Genomic DNA, 23718 nt, shown 5'->3' with positions numbered 1-23718 from the left:
TTAGTATGTATTTGAATAACAACAAACGGTTTACTTATTAACCGTGTGTTTTATTCCTTAGCTTTAATTTAAACATGAATGATAAGAGCTTTTACATGATAACTGTACTATTTAGTGAGACGATTGAGTTTCTGTAGATCATTACATTTCTAAATATTTTAGGTGATAAAGGGATTATTTATTAAGACGTAGAATTGGACATAAAATTCCGTAAAGTTCCGTACATCTCAGCTTGCATGAAATAAATATGTTCTTAAAGATGCTTTATTTTTTACATTTCTAGATCTAATAGTTAACAAATAACTATCTAGGATAAAGTATGTTTAAGTTAATTTTCAAAAGACTAATCTATTTTTAGAATAATCAAGAAATGTTTGTTGAAATATTATGATACTATGATACGTTCATTAAAATAAAGTTGGATAAAAGGATCAATAGTTTCTATCTACAAATATTATTATATTTGATTTGAATTTATTTATTAGGTGGCTATTAGACTGCTTGAGATATATTTTTGGAATAAAATATATATCTTTCTGCCTATACTTCATAAGTATGATCCATGTCCAGCTTAAGCTTACACTACAACAATTATTTGTTTCAGAGCAAAGAAATACAATTGCTAGCTGCCTTCTGTCCAACGCAAGAAATCTAACCCTAGATTTTAACGTTATAAATCTCTAAGCTTACCACTGACTCACTGAAGGATAGATTTTTGGCAGCTGTTCAAACAATCAGGCATTATTTGTAGACTACTCAAGCAAAATGGTTTTAAATATTACAATCAATAACCACAATTTCAATGCTAATTGTTTTACTCCAAATACAATAGCACACTCTTGGATTGCTGTACGATTTGGAAATTATAACCTTTCTAATGTATTTATAAACATCACAAATGTTTTCTATGTACATACAAGAATATTATATGTAAGCATTTCCTTACAGAATACCTTCAGTGATTCTTTTTTGGAAATATTAAGATCTAAACATCTAGACTTTAGCAGCTAATAGATGAGCAATTTATCAAATTGAAAGTAAAAAATATACCTGAAAAGTACGAAAAATAACATATCTGTTTAAAATAGCAATTTTTGAACTAAAATGTTTCTTTCCAGATGCCCCCCGCTAGTACAGCGGTATGTCTCCGGATTTACAACGCTAAAATCAGGGGTTTGATTCATCTCGGTGGGCTCAGCAGATAGCCCGATGTGGCTTTGCTATAAGAAAACACACACTCTTTCCAGATTTCAGACAAGATAATAATTTATCTTTGTTTGTTTTCGTGTTGTAGTAACGCTAATTAAGGATCACATGCACAGTGCATCGCTGTCAAAAAGTAAAATCATTGCATTCATTTCGTTTGTTAATTTTTCATCTTTCTATCAACCCATAATTTCTTCTTTACTCTATTCACGTAATTCCTTACATTGTGACGTCTTGCACTCTTCGGCGCGGCTCTGTGATGAGCGTGCAGCACTGTGGTTCTGAGGTTCACGTCTCATCAAACATACTCGCCCTTTCAACCGTGATCACGCTATAATGTTTCAGACAATCCCACTATTCGTTGGTAAAAGAGTTGGCGGTGGGTGATGATGACTAGTTGCCTTCCTTCTAGTCTTACACTGCTAAATTTGGTACGGCTTCTGCAGATAGTTCTCGACTAGCTCTTCGCGAAATTCAAAACAAACCAAACATTAGCGATTATTAATCCTAAAAATAAGTATTTTACTTGGAACTTTAAGTTATCGTTAATTACTGCAAAAGTAACTGTTAAGAAAGCTGTGACTCTCAAATTGATTATCTATAGAAGATTATGTGGAAGTCAAACCGATATTATATTTCATCACCACAATGTGTATCATGCGACTGATGATATGAAACATTAAACGGAAATAATTTAACTTCAAAATAAATTACGACATCCATTCCTAAAGCAATTACTCTTATTTAAATTATACAAAACAATGGAAATCAGAAGCATATTCACACATACTAGCCATAAAATAATCAATCATATAAAATGTATATGGTTATAACTTAATCATTGCATTATTCGGCCAGTGACTTAGCGTTATGTCTGTGGACTTACAACATTAAAAACTGGGTTTTGATACTCGTGATGGGCAGTGCACAATTAGCGCATTGTATAGCTTTGTGCTTAACAACAAACAAACAAACATTACTCGTGTGAGACATGTATAATATTCATTAACTGTATACATCAGTTCAATTGCTATCCAGTAGCTTACGCCTTCCGTAAGAAGGTACTTAATTCATTTAATTTGTTTTCAGCCACACCTCCGTTGTACTATTTTATCAAGCGAAAAAATAACCAATATTTGGAAGAACTTATAACAAAACACAACATTCCAGTAAACACCAAATTTATTCAAAACACCCAGATACTAGGCAGGGAAAGAAATATAAACAAACGCAAATTCAAAGAAGCCTTACTTATACAGCAACTAAAACCAAAATTAAACCAATACAAAGGAACACCTATATAACTAAACTAATTAATAACCTAACATCCAACTGCATCACCCCCTACAATCCCGTACCCATTTGTACTCTCGTCCCTAAGACATTTGTCCGGCAACGGTCACTTGCAAACTCTCTCCTTCTTAACCTGAAGATGACCTAGGAAGGTCGAAATATTCTTCATTCCTTATCAATAAAAGTGTTAATAGTCATACCAGCCGTTCTGAGATACATTTTTATTTCAGTGGGTTTCTCGTCAGCAAGAATAATCTGTCTTTTGTTTGCAATAAAAATAAAATATTAAAGTTTATTTATACCAATATTTAAATATCATAAATTACAACAGGAGTACACAATTTAAACTGTTCCATACACAGTGTTTAACTATACATATTAGCTCTCGTTTAATTAAGAGTGCAATTCAATACACAAATTTTATCGTGTGTCTATACGTATACGGAAATACAATGTTAGTGAACCGGTCAGTTTCCAGTAGACAAATTCCTTTCTGACTTTAACATCGGTAAATAAATTGTAATAATGAAATTTAGGTAACAACGTATTAGTAATATTGTATATTGTTCCTTTCCTTGATTTTGTTATTAAATTTTATTCCTTTCAGATTTGCCTTCCATTGTCACAGTGGTATATCTGCGGACTTACAACACTAAAAACTGGATTTCGATACCCGTAGTGGGTAGAACACAAATAGTCTATTGTGTAGTTTAGTTTAGTTAGTTAGTTATCACCATTAGATTCCATCAAAGAACATAGGAGCCTCAATCGCGTGCGGATTCTTCAACAGGTATTTAAGTGAGTAGGTTGTTACCCCACTGCACCGAGCCGTCCCTAATTTAGTAGTGTAAGACTCGAGGGAAGGCAGCTAGCCATCACCACCCACCGCCAACTCTTGAGCTACTCTTTTACCAACGAAAAGTTGGATTGACCGTCACTTTATAACGCCCCCACGGCTGGGAGGGCGAGCATGTTTGGCGCGACGCGGGAGCGAACTCGCGACCCTCGGATTACGAGTCGCACGCCTTACGCGCTTGGCCATGCCAGGCCCAGCCTATTGTGTAGCTTTCTGCTTAATTGCAAACAACAATATCTTTTACTATTTTTGACATAGAAAAAAAATGGATTAGAGAAAGATGGAGTTTGTTATTAAACTGAAAACTTTATAATAGGCTCTCTGTGCTCTATCTATCTTAAGTATCAAAACTCCTTTTTAATGTTATAATCTCTCAGAATATCTACTGAGCCATCGGCGCTGAGGACTAAAAATAGAGAGAACAATTTGTTTAAGACAATGTAATGTAGTTCGAGTGAGGAAACACTTCGAACAAGGAGTCCTTAAAAATTAAACTACTTTAACTAAGTTTGATCATTTCAATATGCAATCCATATTTTATTGAATTCTAGACGGCTTAGAAATTTATATCACTATAATAGTAGCACAAAACTATCGCAGTGTACGTTAGGCACATAGTTGCAGCGTATTATTTAATAACTGAACTTATGAAATTGATTTAAAAGCTGACGTCAAAAATTGAAGCTAATTATATCAAGACAAAAGGTAACGTCATGGTTTAATAACACATTGAAACAAAGAGCCAGGAATTGACGTCACCTCTTACAGAAAGATGAGGTGTTAAATCATGAATACACTGAATACAATGGCAGTACACAGAGACCGAATAGCAAGTACAAAGAACAAGCTAGAATGTATAACAAAATAAATACAAGTAACATCTAGAATTTAAAGTTAATGTTAGCTTATACAACGAAATAAATGAAAGTTGACGTCATTGTTTCCATAAAGACAACGAAATAAGTGGAATTAACATATTAACGCTTACTATTATAAATATAATCTTTAGTTTTTGTAAATTGTTATCAGTTGACGAATTGTTTTATTTCAACAGCACTATTTAATCATTTTAATTGTCTCACCAATGAGCTGGTTTGATTACACCAAAAACACAATCATTCACCGCCAATAAAAATATTCATAAGTTCTGTCTAAAAAAAGAAAGAGAAATATTAAAATTAAAATCGGTACAAAAATCAAGAAACAATTTGTATTTTGTATACGACTCGTACATATTATTTGAAAAAGTAGAAAGTCTAAACTTATTCATATACAGTTTTTAACTATGCATATTAAATCTTCTCTGAGAATACATTTCAATTCACAACGTTTCTGGTAAATACGTATTTGTAAATCCAATGTTAACTAATCGAGCAGTTTGTAGTAAAAAACTTCTCCTGACTCTAATGTCTGTAAATAAATTTAATACTGGAAATTTAGGTAAAAAAATAGTAATGTTTTCTATTACTAAGTCCAAAGTTTCTTCACTTATTTAAAAGTGTATTCTTTTCAAAATTTTAATTCTCCAAATAAAAAAAGACAAATAATCAGGTAAAGATGTAGTTTATTTGTATTTCTATTAAACTCAAAGCTACACAGTAGGCTATTTGTGATCTGTCCACCGCAGGTATCAAAATTCGTTTTTTAGATTCATAAGTCCTCTGACTTTCCACTCAACCAATAGGAACCAACGACAAAGTGAAAATTTTAAACTTCGCATTATTGAGCTATTAAAAAGTACCTTCACCTAAAAACACATATAAATTATCCGTAAGGAACTATTCTTGGAAAGTTTCTTCTCCACACCGGTTGAATACCAGTGCTAAAATTCTATTCGATCCTTCCAGTGAGCACAACACAGATGGCGCAGTTTTTTACTTAACGACAAAAATAGGCTTATTGTAATAAGGCATTTGTTAATTTGTTTCACTAGAATTCGAGACTGTTTCATATGATGTAAAAATAATAAAATAATTGCTTACATCCTTACCTAATAAAGACCACTTGATTTGTCCAACTAGATTATAATCTTCATTCTCATATTTCCTATGATCCTCACATCTTTTAAATTATTGTAAATGACGTCATAATTAAATGTTTATAACATAATTGATCCTGAGAAACTAATGAAAAGTTTCAGTACTATTCTTAGCTGCTTTAGTCTTACAATTAAATGTTTTCAAATTCAAATTTTCCATAAGCTTTTAAAGGCGTAGGCTAAAAATGTGTCTCTATAGGAACTAAAAAATGTAATATTTTTTTAAATTACTCACCTGACATCCTTTCACACCCATTCTACCCTTATTACTTAATTGACAGAAATATCGAACAATGTTACAACACTCAAGACTGACTTATGTCATAAAATTAAAATTCGATATAAATTTAAAATGGAACTACGGACTTAACATTACAACTGTAAATATTAAAAGGATACTAAGAAGTCGATAAAATGCATCTTAAATAGCCTAACAAGACTTCTAAATTAAATATTAATATTTTCCTTTATATAATAGCAGGCTATGAATACCAGCATTTTCCCTTTTCGTACTCTCTACAATGACGTACAAGCATACAAAAAAAGATGTGCACATGTTTAATACTTGCTGGGATAATAACTTATTGTAAAAATTTCAATCAAGTATATGTAAATGTATGAAATTATTTATGGATAAGAACACTTTCAACTTAACTTAATGTTTCTGTGAACTGAATACAAAAACAAAATAGAGCTGCAAGTTACCCAGACTTTACAAATAATTCTGTAACATACAATAGATATCAAAGAATAATAATTTGGTTTATAATCTGCTAACTTTTTCTTTTATATATCTACTGTTTAGCTCTAAAAAAAAACCCAGCCTGTACCGCTTAATTCACCATCTTTTATTATCTCTCACCCACTCACACGAACGCCCTCTTGTCAAAGACTAATGTAAGTGACTTCACCTGGTTATCTACATAAATCATGTCTTTTTTGTTTCGTTTTTATCTATACTTATATCAATCAGTCTACACTTAAAACAAGTTAAATTTCATATTTTATTTAACTCCCTTTTTATTTTAGTTTTCTCTTACGGGTTTTTTTACACACGGGTCAAATTTCAAACATACAAAACTGGTGTTTATAAGAGTATGCTTGTGGGTTCTCTCATTTTTACTCTGAAAATGTGTATAAATCATCTCGCCAAACGATCGATCGAATGCGTATGGAGTAGTACATTAGGAATTTTTATTCTAATTTTTTTTTATATATTTTGTTTATCTACCTACCATTTAACATAAGTTGATCTATTTTAATATCTTAATTAAACTTAATATAAAATTATTAATTGTAGTCATATCCAACTGTTAGTTTTACTGATTTAATTTTATCTATTTTTATTTTGTTTCTAGATTTGTTTTACTTTATTCATTTATTTTATCAGTTTAACACATGTGAATTTCAGAACAGAATCTTTTGCGTTCTATCAAATAGGGCTATTCAAACAGAAAAATAAATTTTGTTTAAGCTATGTCGAATAAGTTCCTCAAGTCATTTTGCTCTTAATAGATATCGCTGCTTTAGATAAAAAAGACATAAATCTTTGCTTTATATTCAATAAAGCTTTAAAAGCGAAAAAAAGTTTGTTTGAAGTTAAGTACAATGTTACACAATGGGGGACATGTGCTCTGCCCACCACGGGTATTGCTATGTCACTGGAATACTTAAACAAACCTACACTTACAACAAAGAACCATCGTAAAAGATAAACACCAGTTACTTCGTATCTACTTTAAAGAAAGAGGGAGCGGAAACATTTTAAGCATTAACAAAAAAAATGTTTGAGAAGCTTTCTTTTCAATCGTGCAAAAAAGCACAAAAAATCCCACAAATTATTAACAATTTTGTTCAAGCCTGAAGTTTCCCTGGCTTCTGAGGATTCCGTTGAAGGTAGGTTAACCTTGTTAGTTTACTACCAAATACCTGAGAAATGTTTCTAAGTGTAAGATATGCAGTTCTACTGACAAAAACTTACATATTCAACAAGTCTTCGAACACTCCTATGATCTTCAGAAGAATCCTGTAAAAATAGAAAATAAAAAAGAAATTGGTACATAATCTAACAGCAGGACACGTCGTACAGGTTTATATTTTTCAATAAAAACAGGTTATGATAGCCGAGACTCAGCAACACCTTGTACAAATTTGAAATGCCCACTCTTTACAAGAGCTTCCTCCTCTATCAAATCAAGAGAGAGGAAGGTCACTGAAGACGAGGGAAAAGAAAAGGTTTTATTTAGACCTTAAGTAATGTAGAATCGTTTGAAATTCATAAACAAAACTGCACTACTCTGTAATTCTAGCGTAAACATAGCTTCATTTTATTTCAGTTATCAATGCTGAAAGTGAAAATATACAACGTGCATTTAATTTGACTTCCAGAAAAGAGTATTTTATTGTCATGCTGATTCGTAATAATTAAGCAACAATATTATTTGTGCTTAAAATGCAACATTTTATATGAAGCATCGCTTCTCCTTAGTACTATATTCATGCACAAAAGAATGGACGAGTAAGTTATCAACGTTTGTACCTCACGATCCATAACGCAACTTAATTTGCAAGTAGTTCAACACTTGTTTTCACGTTTAATGGTTATTATTACGCAATTATGTTTTTTTTATCAACACACCTCATTAAGCAGGAACAATACTCGGATATACAGTAAATATATATCGCAGGTACAATTCCTCTTTAAATAGCGATCTTGATTTTATTCTCCCATTTTCATGGTTGTATTTTAAAAATAATCTGTAATGGATTAAATTTAATTACTCAAGTATTAATGGTATACGAATGCATTAGTATATTATTATAACAACTGGTTGAAATAAATAAGTCCATGTCTGAGAATAATTCAAACTGTATTAAAGGACGTAATACCAACCATCAACGATTTGTTACCACTAGCCAGTGACAATAAATGTTCCAGTGAACTCGTAAAATGCGCCACTAAATTCGCAGTGCGATCGTAGACATTATTTTGATTATCTGATATTGATCTAACAGATTCGTTGAAGTTTACACACGAAAGTCCGTCGTGCTAAAAAACAATATACACACTCATGTAAAGGCATGTAAAATTAAATATATATATATTTATCATGAACCACAATATTAGTTCGTAATAGGGATCAAATGTTCTATTAAACGTTCGAGAAAAACTACCTTTAAAAACGGACTTCTTCTTGAAAAAAGCTCCCAGAATCTTTATTTTCAGTAATTAAGACCATTCAAATATTAATAATAAGCAAAATCGGTGGTTTCATAATTATAGACAAAATCAAAATTTGCCAATTATTTTGTATTATTATTGTTGATTATGGTCCAATAAATAATAACTTTAATAGACGCGAAGCTTTATTTAAAGCGATGTTTTAGATGCATTTGTTTGATTTTAAAATACTGCTTTCAACTGGTAAAATATTATATGCGCTTACTGGCATTTGTCTTACTCCATGCATATACACTGCTGTCCAAAATCTCAAGGCCAATGAACATAGAGAAAAAATATGCATTTTGCGTTGTTAGACTCAACCACTTAATGAGTAGAGCTTGGAAAGATAAAAATGAGAAAAGGAAAATAAAAATAAAAAACTTTTTAAGCATTTAATAGGAAAAATGTGAACACTATGAAATTAGCCTAAATACCAGCTAGTCAAAAGTTTAAGACCATACTGAAACGAAGCATTAATACATAAACACGTAACGATATTTAGCCATTTGTGTTCAAGCATTAGTGTTGTGAACATCTCACACTGGCATCTTCTATGTTACATTGAGTAAAAACATGGCAAAGGCTAAAAGGTTGACAGAGTTTGAACGTGGCAAAATTGTCGAGCTACAAAAGCAAGGTCTCTCTCAACGTGCCATGGCTGGTGAGATTGGGCGTAGTAAAACTGCTGCTGCAACTTTTTTAAAAGACTCTGAGGGATACGGAACGAGAATATCAAGTGGACGGCCCAAGAACATTTCGCCGACGTTGAGCAGGGGGATTCGACGGGTTTTCTGGCAAGACACAATTCGATCGTCGAACCAGATTAAGGCCCTTACGGACGCATAATGCAGCTCAAGAATAATAAGACGGCATCTACGAGAGAAATGCTTTAAAAACCGTAAACGTCTTCAAAGACCACGCCTCCTTCCACACCATGAAACAGCTCGGTTAAACTTTGCTGAGAAGCACCAAACATGGGACGTAGGAAAATGGAAGAAGATTTTGTTCTCTGATGAGAAAAAATTTAACCTGGATGGTCCAGATAACTTCCAACGTTACTGGCACGATAAGGATATCCCACCGGAGACATTTTCCACACGACACAGTGGAGGAGGTTCCATCATGATCTGAGGTGCTTTCTCCTTCCATGAAACAACGGAGCTTCAGGTTATACAGGGGCGTCAAACAGCAATTGGCTATATCGGCATGTTGGAGAGAGCATTCTTATTGACTGAAGGCCCTCGCTTGTGTGGAAATGACTGGATCTTTCAACAGGACAACGCTGTAATGCCCGCAGGATAAAGGACTTTTCATGGTTAATAACATGATTCTTTTGGACCATCCAGCGTGCTCGCCCAAACTGAACCCCATTGAAAATGTTTAGGGGTGAATGGCAAGGGAAGTCTATAGAAATGGACGTCAATTCCAAACGGTGCATGGTCTTCGTGTAACCATCTTCACCACTTGGAATAACATTCCAGCCAGCCTTCAGTAAACGCTTATATCAACCATACCAAAGCAAACGTTTGCAGTTTTTCGCAATGACGACCGTGCAACTCACTACTGAGACCTCTTGTTGGGTATTTCCTATACTGTTTAGGTCTTCTTTTTGGTATGGTCCTAAACTTTTGACCAGCTAGTATTTAGGCCCATTTCATAGTGTTCACATTTACCTTATTAAATGCTAAAAAGTGTTTTATTTTTATTTTCCCTTTTCTTATTTTTATCTTTCGAAGCTCTACACAAATAAGTGGTTCAGTCTAACAACGCAAAATGCATATTTCTTTTGTTCATTGTTTTTAAGATTTTGACCAGCAGTGTATTTTGCCCGTTACTGGGCAATAAAAACCTAACGCGCAAGATAACTGGAAATTTTAAATTTAAAATCTACAAGTAAGGATCACCAAAAAATAAGAAAAAAAAAAAGGTTGCTGAAGATTTACTGCTGACAGTTTGTTCAAGCTGAAAATTCTTATTATGACAACAAATGATTATAAGTAATATCTACTGTAATGTGAGATAAAATAGAAATTTTAAACATAGTGCGACCTCATTTTGTCGTGATTGGAAATTTTCTGTGTCCTTCATTTCTGCCACCAGAAACTTTGATGTTTTTTAGCTTCATCATTGGTTGGAAACTACAACTTGTGCATTTTCTAGCACATTTATTTCTAAACTGTCACGTTTCTCGATGCAGACATGATCCCCAGCTACAACCGTTTACTTTTTAGAGTCCCTAGTTGAAGGCTTGAAAATGTAATATTTGCATTTTGATTCAACTTGTTTCTATATTTTTTACAATCCTCATTCGGACTTTTTAAACTATCAATGTTTACTAATATTGTATCGTTTTATTTTCAAATTAAACGTAGGCGTGTATAGTGGAAAACTAAATTTAAACCAAACTCAGAAGTTGGAGTCGTTTTTTCCTAGAAAGATTGAAAACTGAACCATAAGCATAATGATAATATGCACAATGTCAATTTCAAAATAGGCCCGGAATGGCCAAACGTGTTAAGGCGTGCGACTCGTAATCTGAGGTTCGCGGGTTTGCATCCCCGTCGCGCCAAACATGCTCGCCCTTTCAGCCGTGGTGACGTTATAATTTGACGGTCAATCCCACTATTCGCCGGTAAAAGAATAGCTCAAGAGTTGGCGGTGGGTGGTGATGACTAGCTGCCTTCCCTCTAGACTTACACTGCTAAATTAGGGACGGCTAGCACAGATAGCCTACGAGTAGCTTTGAGCAAAATTAAAAAAACAAACAATTTCAAAAGAAGGGGGAAATCAGCTGTACTAGAACAATTGGCACTGAACCAAAAATATAACACCCTTACATAAAGCATATAGAAACAAAAAGCTTTTAGTTAATGTCAGATGTGACTGAAAAATAGCTATTGAATAATAAGTATAATATCCGTATGCACAAAGGTATAAACAAGCATATAGAAAAGTGTAACCAAATATTAAAAACTAGATAGGATATATAACGAAACAGAAAACAAATATTAAGAACGGGTTAACAATGACAGATCAAAAACACTAATATCAGACGTTACATCATTTTCAAAAAATAAAAGCTACCATGAGCAAATGTTGTAGCGTACAACAAAGAAAACTAAATGTTAATATTATTGTTTTATTTCAATGTTATGTATAGTTGCGAGATAAAATCAGTACGTGATTTATATCTTTAGATATAAGGTTAAAAATTACTGACAAAATTTACAGTAATTTGAGGCAGAAGATCAAAAGTTAAGGAAGTTGAGTATAAAAAATTGGGACACTTGATAAATTTGCACGAAAGGTTTTTATTCTATACGTGTAGAGTAGTGTTGTCAAAATATTTCTGGTTTGGAGAGATGTTGTTTGGAATAGCTACATAAATGTCGATGATATTTGGCAAGGGAACTCAAGCTGATCCCTCAAAGCTAATTTTAAACAGTCAAAATGACAGCCAGTTCGATTTTAACACCTTAATGCTTTGAATCACGGTTACCTTGACCAAAAAAAATTCGGCAAAAAACAAGTGGTGTGGACGTCAAATGAAATTAATGTTCTGTGCCTCACGTAGTACGAGTATCTTTGTTGCATACCAACAGTTCGTGTGATACGACTTAAAATAGTAGAAGAGAGCGGCCCACTCCCCCAATTATTGCATCTCCTTTTAAGTCTGGCATTACTAAGTACCTTTTCTAGTTCTAGATTTACATAAAAATAGTTTTTTATCTTTACATATATTTATAGTGAAAAGGTGTTGTGTTCCAAGTTTCAATTGTATTTCATTTTTACATATCTTTATAGTAAAGCGGTGCTGTATTCTAAGTTTCAAAACATTTATCCTTTATTTTCTTCTTTTAGAAGTTTTACGGTTCAGTAAGAACATTGTATCATTTTGCTTTAGTTACTACAATTGTACTGCTTTTTCTAATTTAGCTACATTGGATTTTATATGTAAAATGAGTCAGTGCTCTATACGTAATTTTTCATGAATCGCCTCCAAAAAACGTACATGCTGATACAAAGCAAATTCTCGACAGCTTTTCAATCGATGAGAAAGAAAAACGATGGTTTCTTTTTCTTTTAAAAGCAGTTTAGTTCACTAAACTCCCAGTAAAGCTAGTTGTCTGTTAATACACTTATAGTTTTATTTCATTCCATCCAGTTTGATAACTTTCATAATGTATTAATGAGTAAATTGAAAACTATAATCTCACGGAAACGTGCTAACAGAACAATACATTCTATTATATATTTAGAAAATGAACCAAGAAATATTCGAATATTTTAGATTTTCTTGACCAATTGTTAATCAAGATTACTTTGTCACATCTCTTTTGAATTACCACTAAATGATTTTAGTTTTACGAAGTACGAAAATTAATATTCAAAATTCCACAAGTCAAGAAAATATATCTATGGTATCTCGTTTTAACGATGGTTATTTTTTATCAATTTTCAATGCGTATGAAAAACTACTCGAATTCGAAAGATATTTTGGAGGAGTGGGTGGGAAGTTGACAGTCAAAATAATATTTAGTCATGCAAAATCAGTATGAGACTTATATAATATTACATTTCAATTTTTGCGTTCACGTAATAAATATTCATGAATGATTTTGTAACTCTTGTACACCTCAAAAAAGTATTCTAAAAGAAGGTGGATTAATAAGCAATAAAAACATAGAACAAAATCTCTTAACGAAAATGTAAATCAAAGCAACATGAAATATAAGTGAAGGAAATGTGTTGATGATATTTGTAGTTACATTCTTCTGACAATGAACAATCATTATCTATTCTGAAGACTCGAACTAAGGTAAATGATTTAAACAGAGCATTTTAATTAAACAAAATTAAAAACCTACAATAAAAAAGTTAAGGACAATGTTATCATTCTGTTAGTTCTTTATTGTTGTTTTTGATAAGTTGTTTTTGTATTGAGCATATAAATCCTACCTTTAATGTCATTTTTATTATTTTCCTCACACTTTCGTTACATTAAAAGTTAATGAAGAGTTACAATATACTTAAAATGTCATCAAGTTTTCTTAAGTTTTATTTTTATTTAGCACTTTTTTTATTTGTCTGATGCATTTTCTGTCGCTACACCAATTTCAAATGTATAAAATTATTAAGTAAATATTTTATATCTAAAACCAATGAATTTGTGCTATTCTACTCCTTTCAGAAATTTATTGCGTAGAATGAATAACTAGTATGGAGATGGCACCAAACAGTTTTGTAACAATAACAAATATGGAGATGGAAGCAAACAGTTTTAATAATAAACGATGCCTGTAAAGTATCAGATATACAATAAGAAAATACCTTTTTGTTGTTGTTGTTTGCAGGACAATCACTGCCTAAGGATCAAACTTCTTGGAGATTGTTACTACTGTGTTAGTGGACTTCCCGAACCACGATCAGACCATGCTCAGTGTTGTGTGGAAATGGGATTAGATATGATCGAGGCCATTGCGTATGTTGTTCCATCTGGGGTTCTTATTTTTTCTATTTGTAATGTTTTTCTAAACAGTATAATAGTTAAATCATTTCAACTGAAATACAGTACGTTATTTAAAAATGAAGTGACATGTTATTTAAATTTATAACGAAAATTCCGTGTAAAACATGCGTAAACAACCTTTTATTTTTCTGTGCAAACAGAATTACCAAAACATAAACATATTTTCTTTTGTACTGATAGGTAAAATATATCGTGCGTTTTTTTTGGTTTTTTTTATGTATGATTGTTCGATTATTGCAGAAGAGAATACTTTTTTCGTTTGTTTCTTTTTATAGAATAATATTAAATAAAAATATATATATATCTCTGACAATGGCTGAAAAGAAACAGCAGTTTGTGTCAGAATGATTAGTACATAAAGTCACAAAGTGTTTAATTTTTATTATACTGGAATATTATTAAGAAAACACAACAAGACGGTTTTACTGATACATTGTTAGACTATTAATAAAACAAAGTGAGTTGAAATGTTACGAAAGTAAAAACGGTTTTTTGTTATTTTTTCCTTCAAAATTTGCTTGCATATAATTAACTGACAGGATACATTCTTTTTAAAAATAACATAATCTTTAGCATAAAACAAGATGCTCTTCTATATTAGTGTAGTATAAGCACCGCCCCAGTGGCACAGTGGTATGTCTCCAGACTTACACATTAAAAACCGCGTTTTTAATACTTGAAAACAAACAAGCTAGTAAAAGCAAAAAATATTCATGGTGTTTCTATTTAATAACAATATTATGTGAACATTTTCTTTCCTTTAGTTCTTATGGATTTGGCCCGGCATGGCCAAACGCGTTGAGGCGTGCGACTCGTAATCCAAGGGTCGCGGGTTCGCATCCCCGTCGCGCCAAACATGCTCGCCCTTTCAGCCGTGGGGGCGTTATAATGTGACGGTCAATCCCACTATTCGTTGGTAAAAGAGTAGCCCAAGAGTTGGCGGTGGGTGGTAATGACTAGCTGCCTTCCCTCTAGTCTTACACTGCAAAATTAGGGAGGGCAAGCACAGATAGCCCTCGAGTAGCTTTGTGCGAAATTCAAAAACAAACAATCTTAGGGATTATCTATTTAATTTTTATCGAAACCTTTTCATCTTTACCATCTGAATTTCTACAATACATAATAAAATAAAACATTGCATGAAACATCCATCTGATATAAATTTTAAGAATATTTCAGCGGAAAAAATTTAAAATAATTTAGTTCAGATAGTCATTATATCATATTTGCTCATGATTATATATAGCTTAAGTGTACGCGGGTTTAGAAACGTTATCTAATTTATTATTCATTATCACATCATTCATTTTCATAACTATTTTAACTAGTAGTAGGAAAATATATTTTTTTACATGGAAACTTTTAAAATCTTTATTTTAGACATGCCTGTAATACTTATATTTCTTTTAATATTTGTATAATTCATAATTCTGAATGTATCAATATACGCCTCTTTGATATTAAATATTTAGTGCTAAGTGAGATATTGCAAGATAAAACGTAGTAGTTTTTCTATAACGTTTCTCGAAACTGAAAGTTTTATGATGAAGAGTTTTTTTTTTTCTATTACTCAAAGCAAATGCTCTTATTGTTACAATGAACTATTGTCAAAATAAGATTATTATTGTTAAACAAATTTTGTCTGGGTATACGTTTTTTATATATTTTACAAGTCTATCGGAATAAATATTACCATATTTCTTAGTTGATAAAAGAATTAAATAATCTGGGTCACTTTTTTTCTCGCATTTAGGCTCGTTCGACGATATAGTGTCTATTTTTTGATGAACAGTAAAACCCTAAAATAATACTACTATGCCTTACAGAAACATTCAGCCCTACCAATAATTTCACATTTTGATGAAATAGGAATAAGATAAACGATTTTTAATGAGCTTATTTTTATTCAAATTCTAATGATGAAATCTATCACTGTTATGTGTGAAGGAAATTGACTGTTACCAGAGCCTGCAAAGAAAATATATAAATTGAAATTTGCTGATTGCATAAGTATTCATATCCCTAAGTCACTACTTAGTGGAAGCACCTATGGCAGTACTTACTGCAGTAAGTGTTTTTGGATAGGTCTCTACCAGCTTTGCACAATGGGATGGTGTTAGTTGCTCAAATTTTGACCAGTTTGTCGGGGATATTTGATAAGCTGCAATCTTCAAGTCTCGCCATAAATTTTCATCTGAATTCAAGTCAAAAATTTGACTGGACCACTCCAGAAAATTCACTTTCTTCTTTTGAAACCACTCCAAAATTGCTTTGACCTTGTGTTTCAGGTCATTATACCGCTGAAATACGAATTTTCGATGCAATTTTAGATTCTTGGCTGAGTCAAGCAGTGTTTCGTTTCGCATTTGACTGTACCTGTCACCATCCATTTGCCCCTCAATCTTGAAATTTTTTCTAGTTCCTGCCAATGAGAATAATCCTTATAACATGATGCTACCACCACCATGCTTGACAGTTGGGACTGTGCTGACTGTATGATGTTTTTATATTGGGCTTGAGATAGACGTAACGCTTTGAATTTGAACCAAAATACTTAATTTTTGTCTTTCTCCGACCATAAATACTTCTGTTACATGTCTGAATGGCCCGGCATGGCCAGGTGGTTAAGGCACTCGACTTGTAATCCAAGGGTTGAAGGTTCGAATCCCCATTACACCAAACATACTCGCTCTTTCAGCCGTGGGGACGTTATAATGTGACGATCAATCCCATTATTCGTTGGTAAAAGAGTAGCCCAAGAGTTGGCGATGGGTGGTGATGACTAGTTGCCTTCCTTCTTGTCTTTCACAGCTAAATTAGGGACGACTAGCGCAGATATCCCTTGTGTAGCCTTGCGCGAAATTCAAAACAAACCAAAACCAAACCGTATCTGAAGTATCATTTACATTCTTTGTCGCAAACTCCATTTAAAATTATCCTTTTTCTCTATCCGGTTTCCTACTTGTCTGGTTGTTTAGTTTGGAAGTGCGGCCTAATCTCGGTAGCGATCTAGGTACATTCCACTTTTTAATAATGGACTTCGCCGTACTTAAAGAATAATCAGCGACTTTGAAATATTTTGTAACCTTCCCTTGATCTATGTCTCTCTGGCGCTTTATCTCTGACTTATTTGGTAAGTTCCTTGTTCTTCGGTTGTTATGTCATATGACTATGTTAGTTGTGACTTAAACAAATGCATTTACTCTGAAGTCAAGTTACAACCCTATAATTACACACAAACAGAAAACAATACACTAATTTTGTGACTTTTCAAGCTAACCTTTTGCACCTGACCCAACTTAGGGTTGCCGTAACAAAGGAATTGAATACTTATGCAATTAAGAAAAGTCTTTTTTTTTAAGTCGTTTACATAGTGTCAGTTCGAAGTAGATTGTGTAGATTCTAATTGTAAATTTTCATTTTTCATGTTTGCTTGCTCAACAAAATGTGGAAACTTTGCAGCAGAGAGAGTAATATTTTTGCAAGACACTATATATGCATTATTCTGAGTAGTAAAAATTGTTCTTAAATCATTCGTACTTCGGTTGCTCAGCGGTAATAACGAATGCTTATAATGCTATAAATCAGAATTCGATCTCTGTGGTAAATTGAACGCATGTCGCCCAGAGGAGCTTTGCGTTTAACAGAAAATAGCCTTCAAATGGCTCAGCGGTATGTCTGCGAACTTACAGTGCTACAAACCGGGTTTCGATTCCTGTGGTGGGCAGAGCACATATAGCCCATTGTGTAGCTTTGTGCTTAATTTAAAAAAAACAACAAAAAACAATAACAGCAAATAATCTTGAAGCGTTCAATTTTGTTAAATGAGATGTTTATTATACGTTTTCTCAAGAACATTGAGGATGAGCTTGGCTTATCGGTTAACATACTGTTACCATGAGTTCAAAGGTTCATGGTTCACGTTGCAATTTGTTACCGTGAGTACGCTATAACAATAATGATCAAATAATACTATCCACCTATATAACTTTAGCTCAACAGCTGGGCGTGGATATTGTTGACTAACGGCTTTCTTTTTAGTCTTTCCTGCAGTGATGGCTTTGTGCAAATAGCCTTGTATGTAGCTTTGTATGAAAGATTCTGAAACAAACAAGTTAACCTATCAAGATGAATTAAAACCTTAAAACGTTCTACATATGATTATATTGTTTTCCTTACATCAAAGTTCATATCATTGTTAACATATATATAAAGGTATGACTGAACATATTCAAACAGAATCATTTTCTCATCAATTTTTACAAATTTCACGATATTAAGTTCACTAGCTTTGTAAAATTATAAGTGTTCTTATTCTGTTTGTTTTGCAGTAATAATTTGCATAAAAATTGAAAATAAAAAAGATGTTTAAAGATATGACACACAGAGAACGTTCACCTTTATTTCTTGTTTCTGTTGTGAAGAGATCGGGCGTAGCCTTGCTTAAGATGTTTGAACTGTGAATTTCAATGTCAATGGCTCGCAACACCTTGCCACATACAAGCGGAAGTTAGTGTGAAACCATGGATATGTTACAAAATTGACTGTCGAATCCCACTATTAAGTGAGACAGTAGTAGCCCAAATGTTAACAACATTCCTGTTAACTAGCTGCCTTTCCTTTCACTTGCCCCCAGTGATACGTCTACGGACTCGCACTTCTAGAATCTGGTTATCAATAATCGTGGTGGGCAGAACACAGATAGCTCATTCTGTAATTGTTTTTTGTTTTGTTTTTGTGCTTAACTACAAACAACTCCTTTAGTTCTAAATTACGGACCGCTCTGCGCAGACAGCACTTGTAACTTTGCACGTTAATCTTGAAACAAATTGTTGGGAAAACCATCAATTGTTCTCTTTTTGAATAATTTATGCCGTAAGAAAAAGAACAACGACGTTTCACACTGAGTTACCTTTCATTGATAACTATTTTTGAAGCCTATAGTTGAAAGTGCATGGGGAGTAATCGTGTTGAATGATTAGATTATTGTAAAAGCAGAAACAAGCTTCATGTAGAATAATTACTCCAAGTTGGAAGCAGTTAATTTTCCTTAGTACCAATGAATATCAAGATATTCGAGTTTATGTGGTGAATAATTTATGAGCAAACGTTTTTTTTGCAAAAACTGTTCACGTTATCAAAATACTTTCAAGCAATATATAACTTAAAAATCGCAGTTTTATGTCTTTTCCTATTCACTTTGAAAACGGACTGTTTTCTATCTAATTTCAGTTACTTTACAGAATGGGATTTATAGTTCTTCCTAAGTTGACGTCAGTTTTGATAAATAATATTTATTTATTGTATGCAGTGATGTATTGCATTTTGTTCTAAACCGTGCCAATTCTAGAAGCTATTCTTTACCACAAACATTTGAAATCTACAGTAAAAAATCTAAAATAACAAGGTAAGCGCACACTTCAACTCATGCAACTTGCAGGGTTACTAGGCTGTTGGACTCAAATCATGTAACACATCCTACTAGCAATTTCATCAAACTTATGATCTAAAATCATTTTGCGAGTAACTTAATTTTATAAATGTAATCATCACCTCTAATCCATATTTACAAGCTTCTTTTAAGGTGTCTGTTCCATATATTACTAAATGCATTACTTGTTTAACTAGTCAAATGACAGACTTATCGTTTTCAGAAAAGCAAGGATGACAGTAATTAAACAGGAATAAATTAATTGATGGGATGTTATGGTAAATTGTCAGCATTTTTTAAAGGAATCATGTAAACTGCATTGTCTGTCCTGTTTTCGTTATACTAAGATTACAATTTGTTTTGTCAACAGAAAGCTTAAATTAAGTTAATTTAAAGTGTATAGTGCAAACTGGACAGTTCTATTCATTGTTAAAAATTGAAATAAATACAGCTTGTTACCCCAGAAAACATAATTGATTTTTTATTAAGCTAGCTTTTGGTCATTATGTCTTCATTGGAGCAAAAGTACTTCTGCTAACTAAATTAGGTTTATACCAATTATTCTACAATAATCCGGTTTTGCAGAGCAACATGGACTTCACCCAAAAATATATAAATCTGAAAGTACATGCAAACGGATAAAATTATGCTTTTTAAAACACGCTTAAATATTTTACTGATTAAATACAAACAGCGAAACAGTAAAAATGAACAATTCTGGGGGGGTAAACGTTTTGGAATTAATGGTTTTACACTTCCTGTTTAAAAATTTGTAACATTGGGAAAGAATGTTTGTTGGTATCGGACAATCAATATCAGTTATTCCGTATTTGTCAACAAAATGTTTTAGCCACAATATTGGCTTTACTGCCTAATGTATGCATCGTCTCGAACGTTGTCGCTAATTGAAACACTGAATTGACAGGAGTGTCAATCTAAGAAGCACAGTAGAAACTAAATTTATGATAACCAACCGCAATTCGAATAAAGTAAGTAACTGCTAGATAATTATTTTGTTTTTATTTTGGATCAATTATCAAGTTCCAATACTTTATAATAGAAAGCTGGATTAACATATATTATTTTTACACGTCCGTAAATCTAGTTAAATGGATATAGTTGTTTTAGATAATACATATATTTCTCTATTTTTATTACAGATTAATTGAAAACAATTAATGTTTTTTCTGACTCAACAGACTTGAACTCATGAACTTAACAATAAATTTGTGAATTGTTAAGATTAATAACGTAGGTAAATTAATATGTAGAATTATAAGAGGACTTTTCTCTGTGTTAAAATATTTTTACTGAGTTTTTGACTCTCTTACCGAAACATTCATCAAGTAAATTTTGTTGAGAAAAGTCCGTATATAATTTTGAATAATAAATTTATGAGGTAGCTGCTTTACTTAATCTCTCTATATATATTTATACATTTAAGTGTGCGTTTTCTTATAGCAAAACCACATCGAGCTATCTGCTGTGTCCACCGAAGAGACTCGAGCGCCTGATTTTAGGGTTGTAACACCGTAGACTAACCGCTGTTCCAGCGGGAGACTTACTCATTTGTTGAAACGCACATATCTGTCAGTTTTATCTATGAAATATAATTTAATAAATCTTCTTCTAATAATGTTGCCTTTACAAGAAGTACCTAGCTTTTGATGAGAAGAAATGTTAATGTGAAGAACAGTTGCAACGACAGCTTATGAGTATCTAAGGTAATTTTAAACTATCATGAAATTTATATTAATGTAAGAGCAATTTACAAAACAGAGTGCTTGTGTCGGAATGATCCCTAGGGGTTCAGCAACAGGCTTGAGAGCTTATAACACTAAAATACTGGTATCGATCTCTGTGATATGTATATACTATAACTTTACGTCTAGTAACAAAATGAAGAATGCTTCGGGATATGTCTATCTGAGTTATAACCTAATGTAATATATGCAAGTTTAACCAAAATGTATCTATGTATGTAATGTATGAGGTAAGTTTAAGCCTTGTCTCCTTTCTTTTGGCGATGATAAATAAATATTTATAATAATATGTATTCTGAGAGCTTGAGAGGAGTTCCAATTATAAATTAATACCTAAATATTTTCTTTCAGCTTTTCATAGCTAACTAGAAAAAGACTATGAGCACATTTCCTATCAAAATATGTAAAAAAATAGTATTTAAAAAACAATAAATATATTTTTATAAAATACTTTCGGCTATCAAATAGACTTATAGACTTGTCTTACACCAAACTCGATCGATCCAGCACAGAAAATGACACAAAAATTATACTACAATACAATTTACAAAAATTATGTTCAAGGCTTAGAAGTATTTCAAAGATTTAATGTCAGTGGCGTGTTGAAGAGTGTTTTAGCAATGTCACTTAATTCAAGTTATTTCATCCAAACCTTTGTTTTGTTTCTGTTTGTTTGTTTTTTTCGCACAAAGCTCCTCGAGAAATACTGTGCTAGCCGTCCCTAATTTAGCAGTGTAAGACTAGAAGGAAGGCAGCTAGTCATCACCACCCACCGCCAACTCTTGGACTACTCTTTTACCAACTAATAGTGGGATTGACCGTAACATTATAACGCCCCCACGGCTGAAAGGGCCAGCATGTTTGGCGCGATACGGATGCGAACCCGCGACCCTCAGATTAGGAGTCGCACGCCTTTACACGCTTGGCCATGCCGGGCCACCATCATCCAAACCTAATGAAACATTATTGTTTTAGATTTTGTAAGTAGTAAGATGATAATAACCACACTTGTATTTGGAAATTACCCCGAGATTAAAGTAAATAAAGATATGTGTTTAACAATTTAATGTATGCAGTGATTTTATATAGAAAACTTTGAAAAACAATGTTTGAAATCATAAGAAAAAATGTTTTTTGAATTTATAATGTTTAACAAATCAAATAATCTTATAATAACAATAATCAAGGTCAATGTAATATGAATATATTTTTCTAATGATTGTTATTTATTTTGTCTGAATTACTCACTACATTATATAAACCTAATATTGCACTGCGTTGTGTGAATATGTAAATTTAAATTTATTAAATTAAAGTTTATATATATTTTAATCCAATATCACTGTTTCAGATCACCAGCACAGTATTGTATTTCTCTCTTTTTATTTTAATAGCTCGGTAGTAGAAACTACGGATGTTCATCTGAACATGCGCGTTGGAATTCATACTGGGCGAGTACTTTGTGGTGTCCTAGGCCTGAGGAAATGGCAGTATGATGTATGGAGTAATGACGTTACATTAGCTAATAACATGGAGGCTGGTGGTGAACCCGGGTAGGCTTGTCATCTCAGCCTACAGTTTGTAGTTGAGATATGATGGTCCAATAATATAAACCAAATGTTCCACAGTTAAAATGCTTTAACATCAATCTACTTTTCATCAGCTTACTTCAATAACATTTTATTTTACTTATTGTTACTGAGAGTAATGGTATTTATATTTGCAACTAGTGTGCTTTGTGGTTAGTGCTATTCATACAAATAATACATATAGATTCATGACTGTTCAAACATTTTATTATTTTCCTGATTTTGTTTTGTACAGTGTTTAGAACGAATTTAATAAGTAAATGTTTCATAATAACAATAATCAGTAAAACTCTAAAATGCAGTAAAGACTTCAATAAAAAACAAAATAATTATGAAAAGTCAGTAACGTGAGTATTGCGGATTATTATAAACAATTTACTATAGCCAGTTATTCAAATGATTAAAATTTGAAAAATATATACGTATATATCCCATTACATTTTACAAACAGCACTTATGTTATTTTGAAAAACAAAAAAGTACGGTTTTTAATTCCTACAAACATAAAACAACCACGTTTATCTGCAAGATTCTAACATCCTCTCATGATTCACAGTGGCCTAAGTGTACCTGTCAAGCGTCTTTATTACCTTAACTACTTCTATAGCTACAACAATGCGCAAATTCTTTAATTAATTTGTATGCTGCCATTTCCCAAAATTAATTTAATTATTCTATTTTTAAAAGTAAATAGCTTTATTTTAGCTTCTCGCATTCTTGTTTTCTTCTTGTGTTTTAATTGAGTTCTTTTCATACTCAGAATTATCCAATATTCTCTCATTAATATTT

The 23718-nt window shown here is 32.4% G+C and overlaps 1 protein-coding gene across 1 annotated transcript in view; it reads left to right on the top strand.

The window, feature by feature from the left end:
- Positions 1–23718, top strand: part of LOC143252810 (adenylate cyclase 1-like) — a 122392-nt gene that overhangs the window by 57468 nt on the left and 41206 nt on the right. Inside the window, exons 5-6 of the mRNA XM_076505531.1 lie at positions 13971–14098; positions 22735–22893. Of these exons, the coding sequence (XP_076361646.1) occupies positions 13971–14098; positions 22735–22893 (287 nt within the window). The remainder of the gene's footprint in view (positions 1–13970; positions 14099–22734; positions 22894–23718) is intronic.

This window comes from Tachypleus tridentatus, chromosome 6 (assembly GCF_004210375.1).
Source record: "Tachypleus tridentatus isolate NWPU-2018 chromosome 6, ASM421037v1, whole genome shotgun sequence".
Taxonomy (NCBI): domain Eukaryota; kingdom Metazoa; phylum Arthropoda; class Merostomata; order Xiphosura; family Limulidae; genus Tachypleus; species Tachypleus tridentatus.
This window is presented reverse-complemented; position numbering and strand designations above follow the sequence as displayed.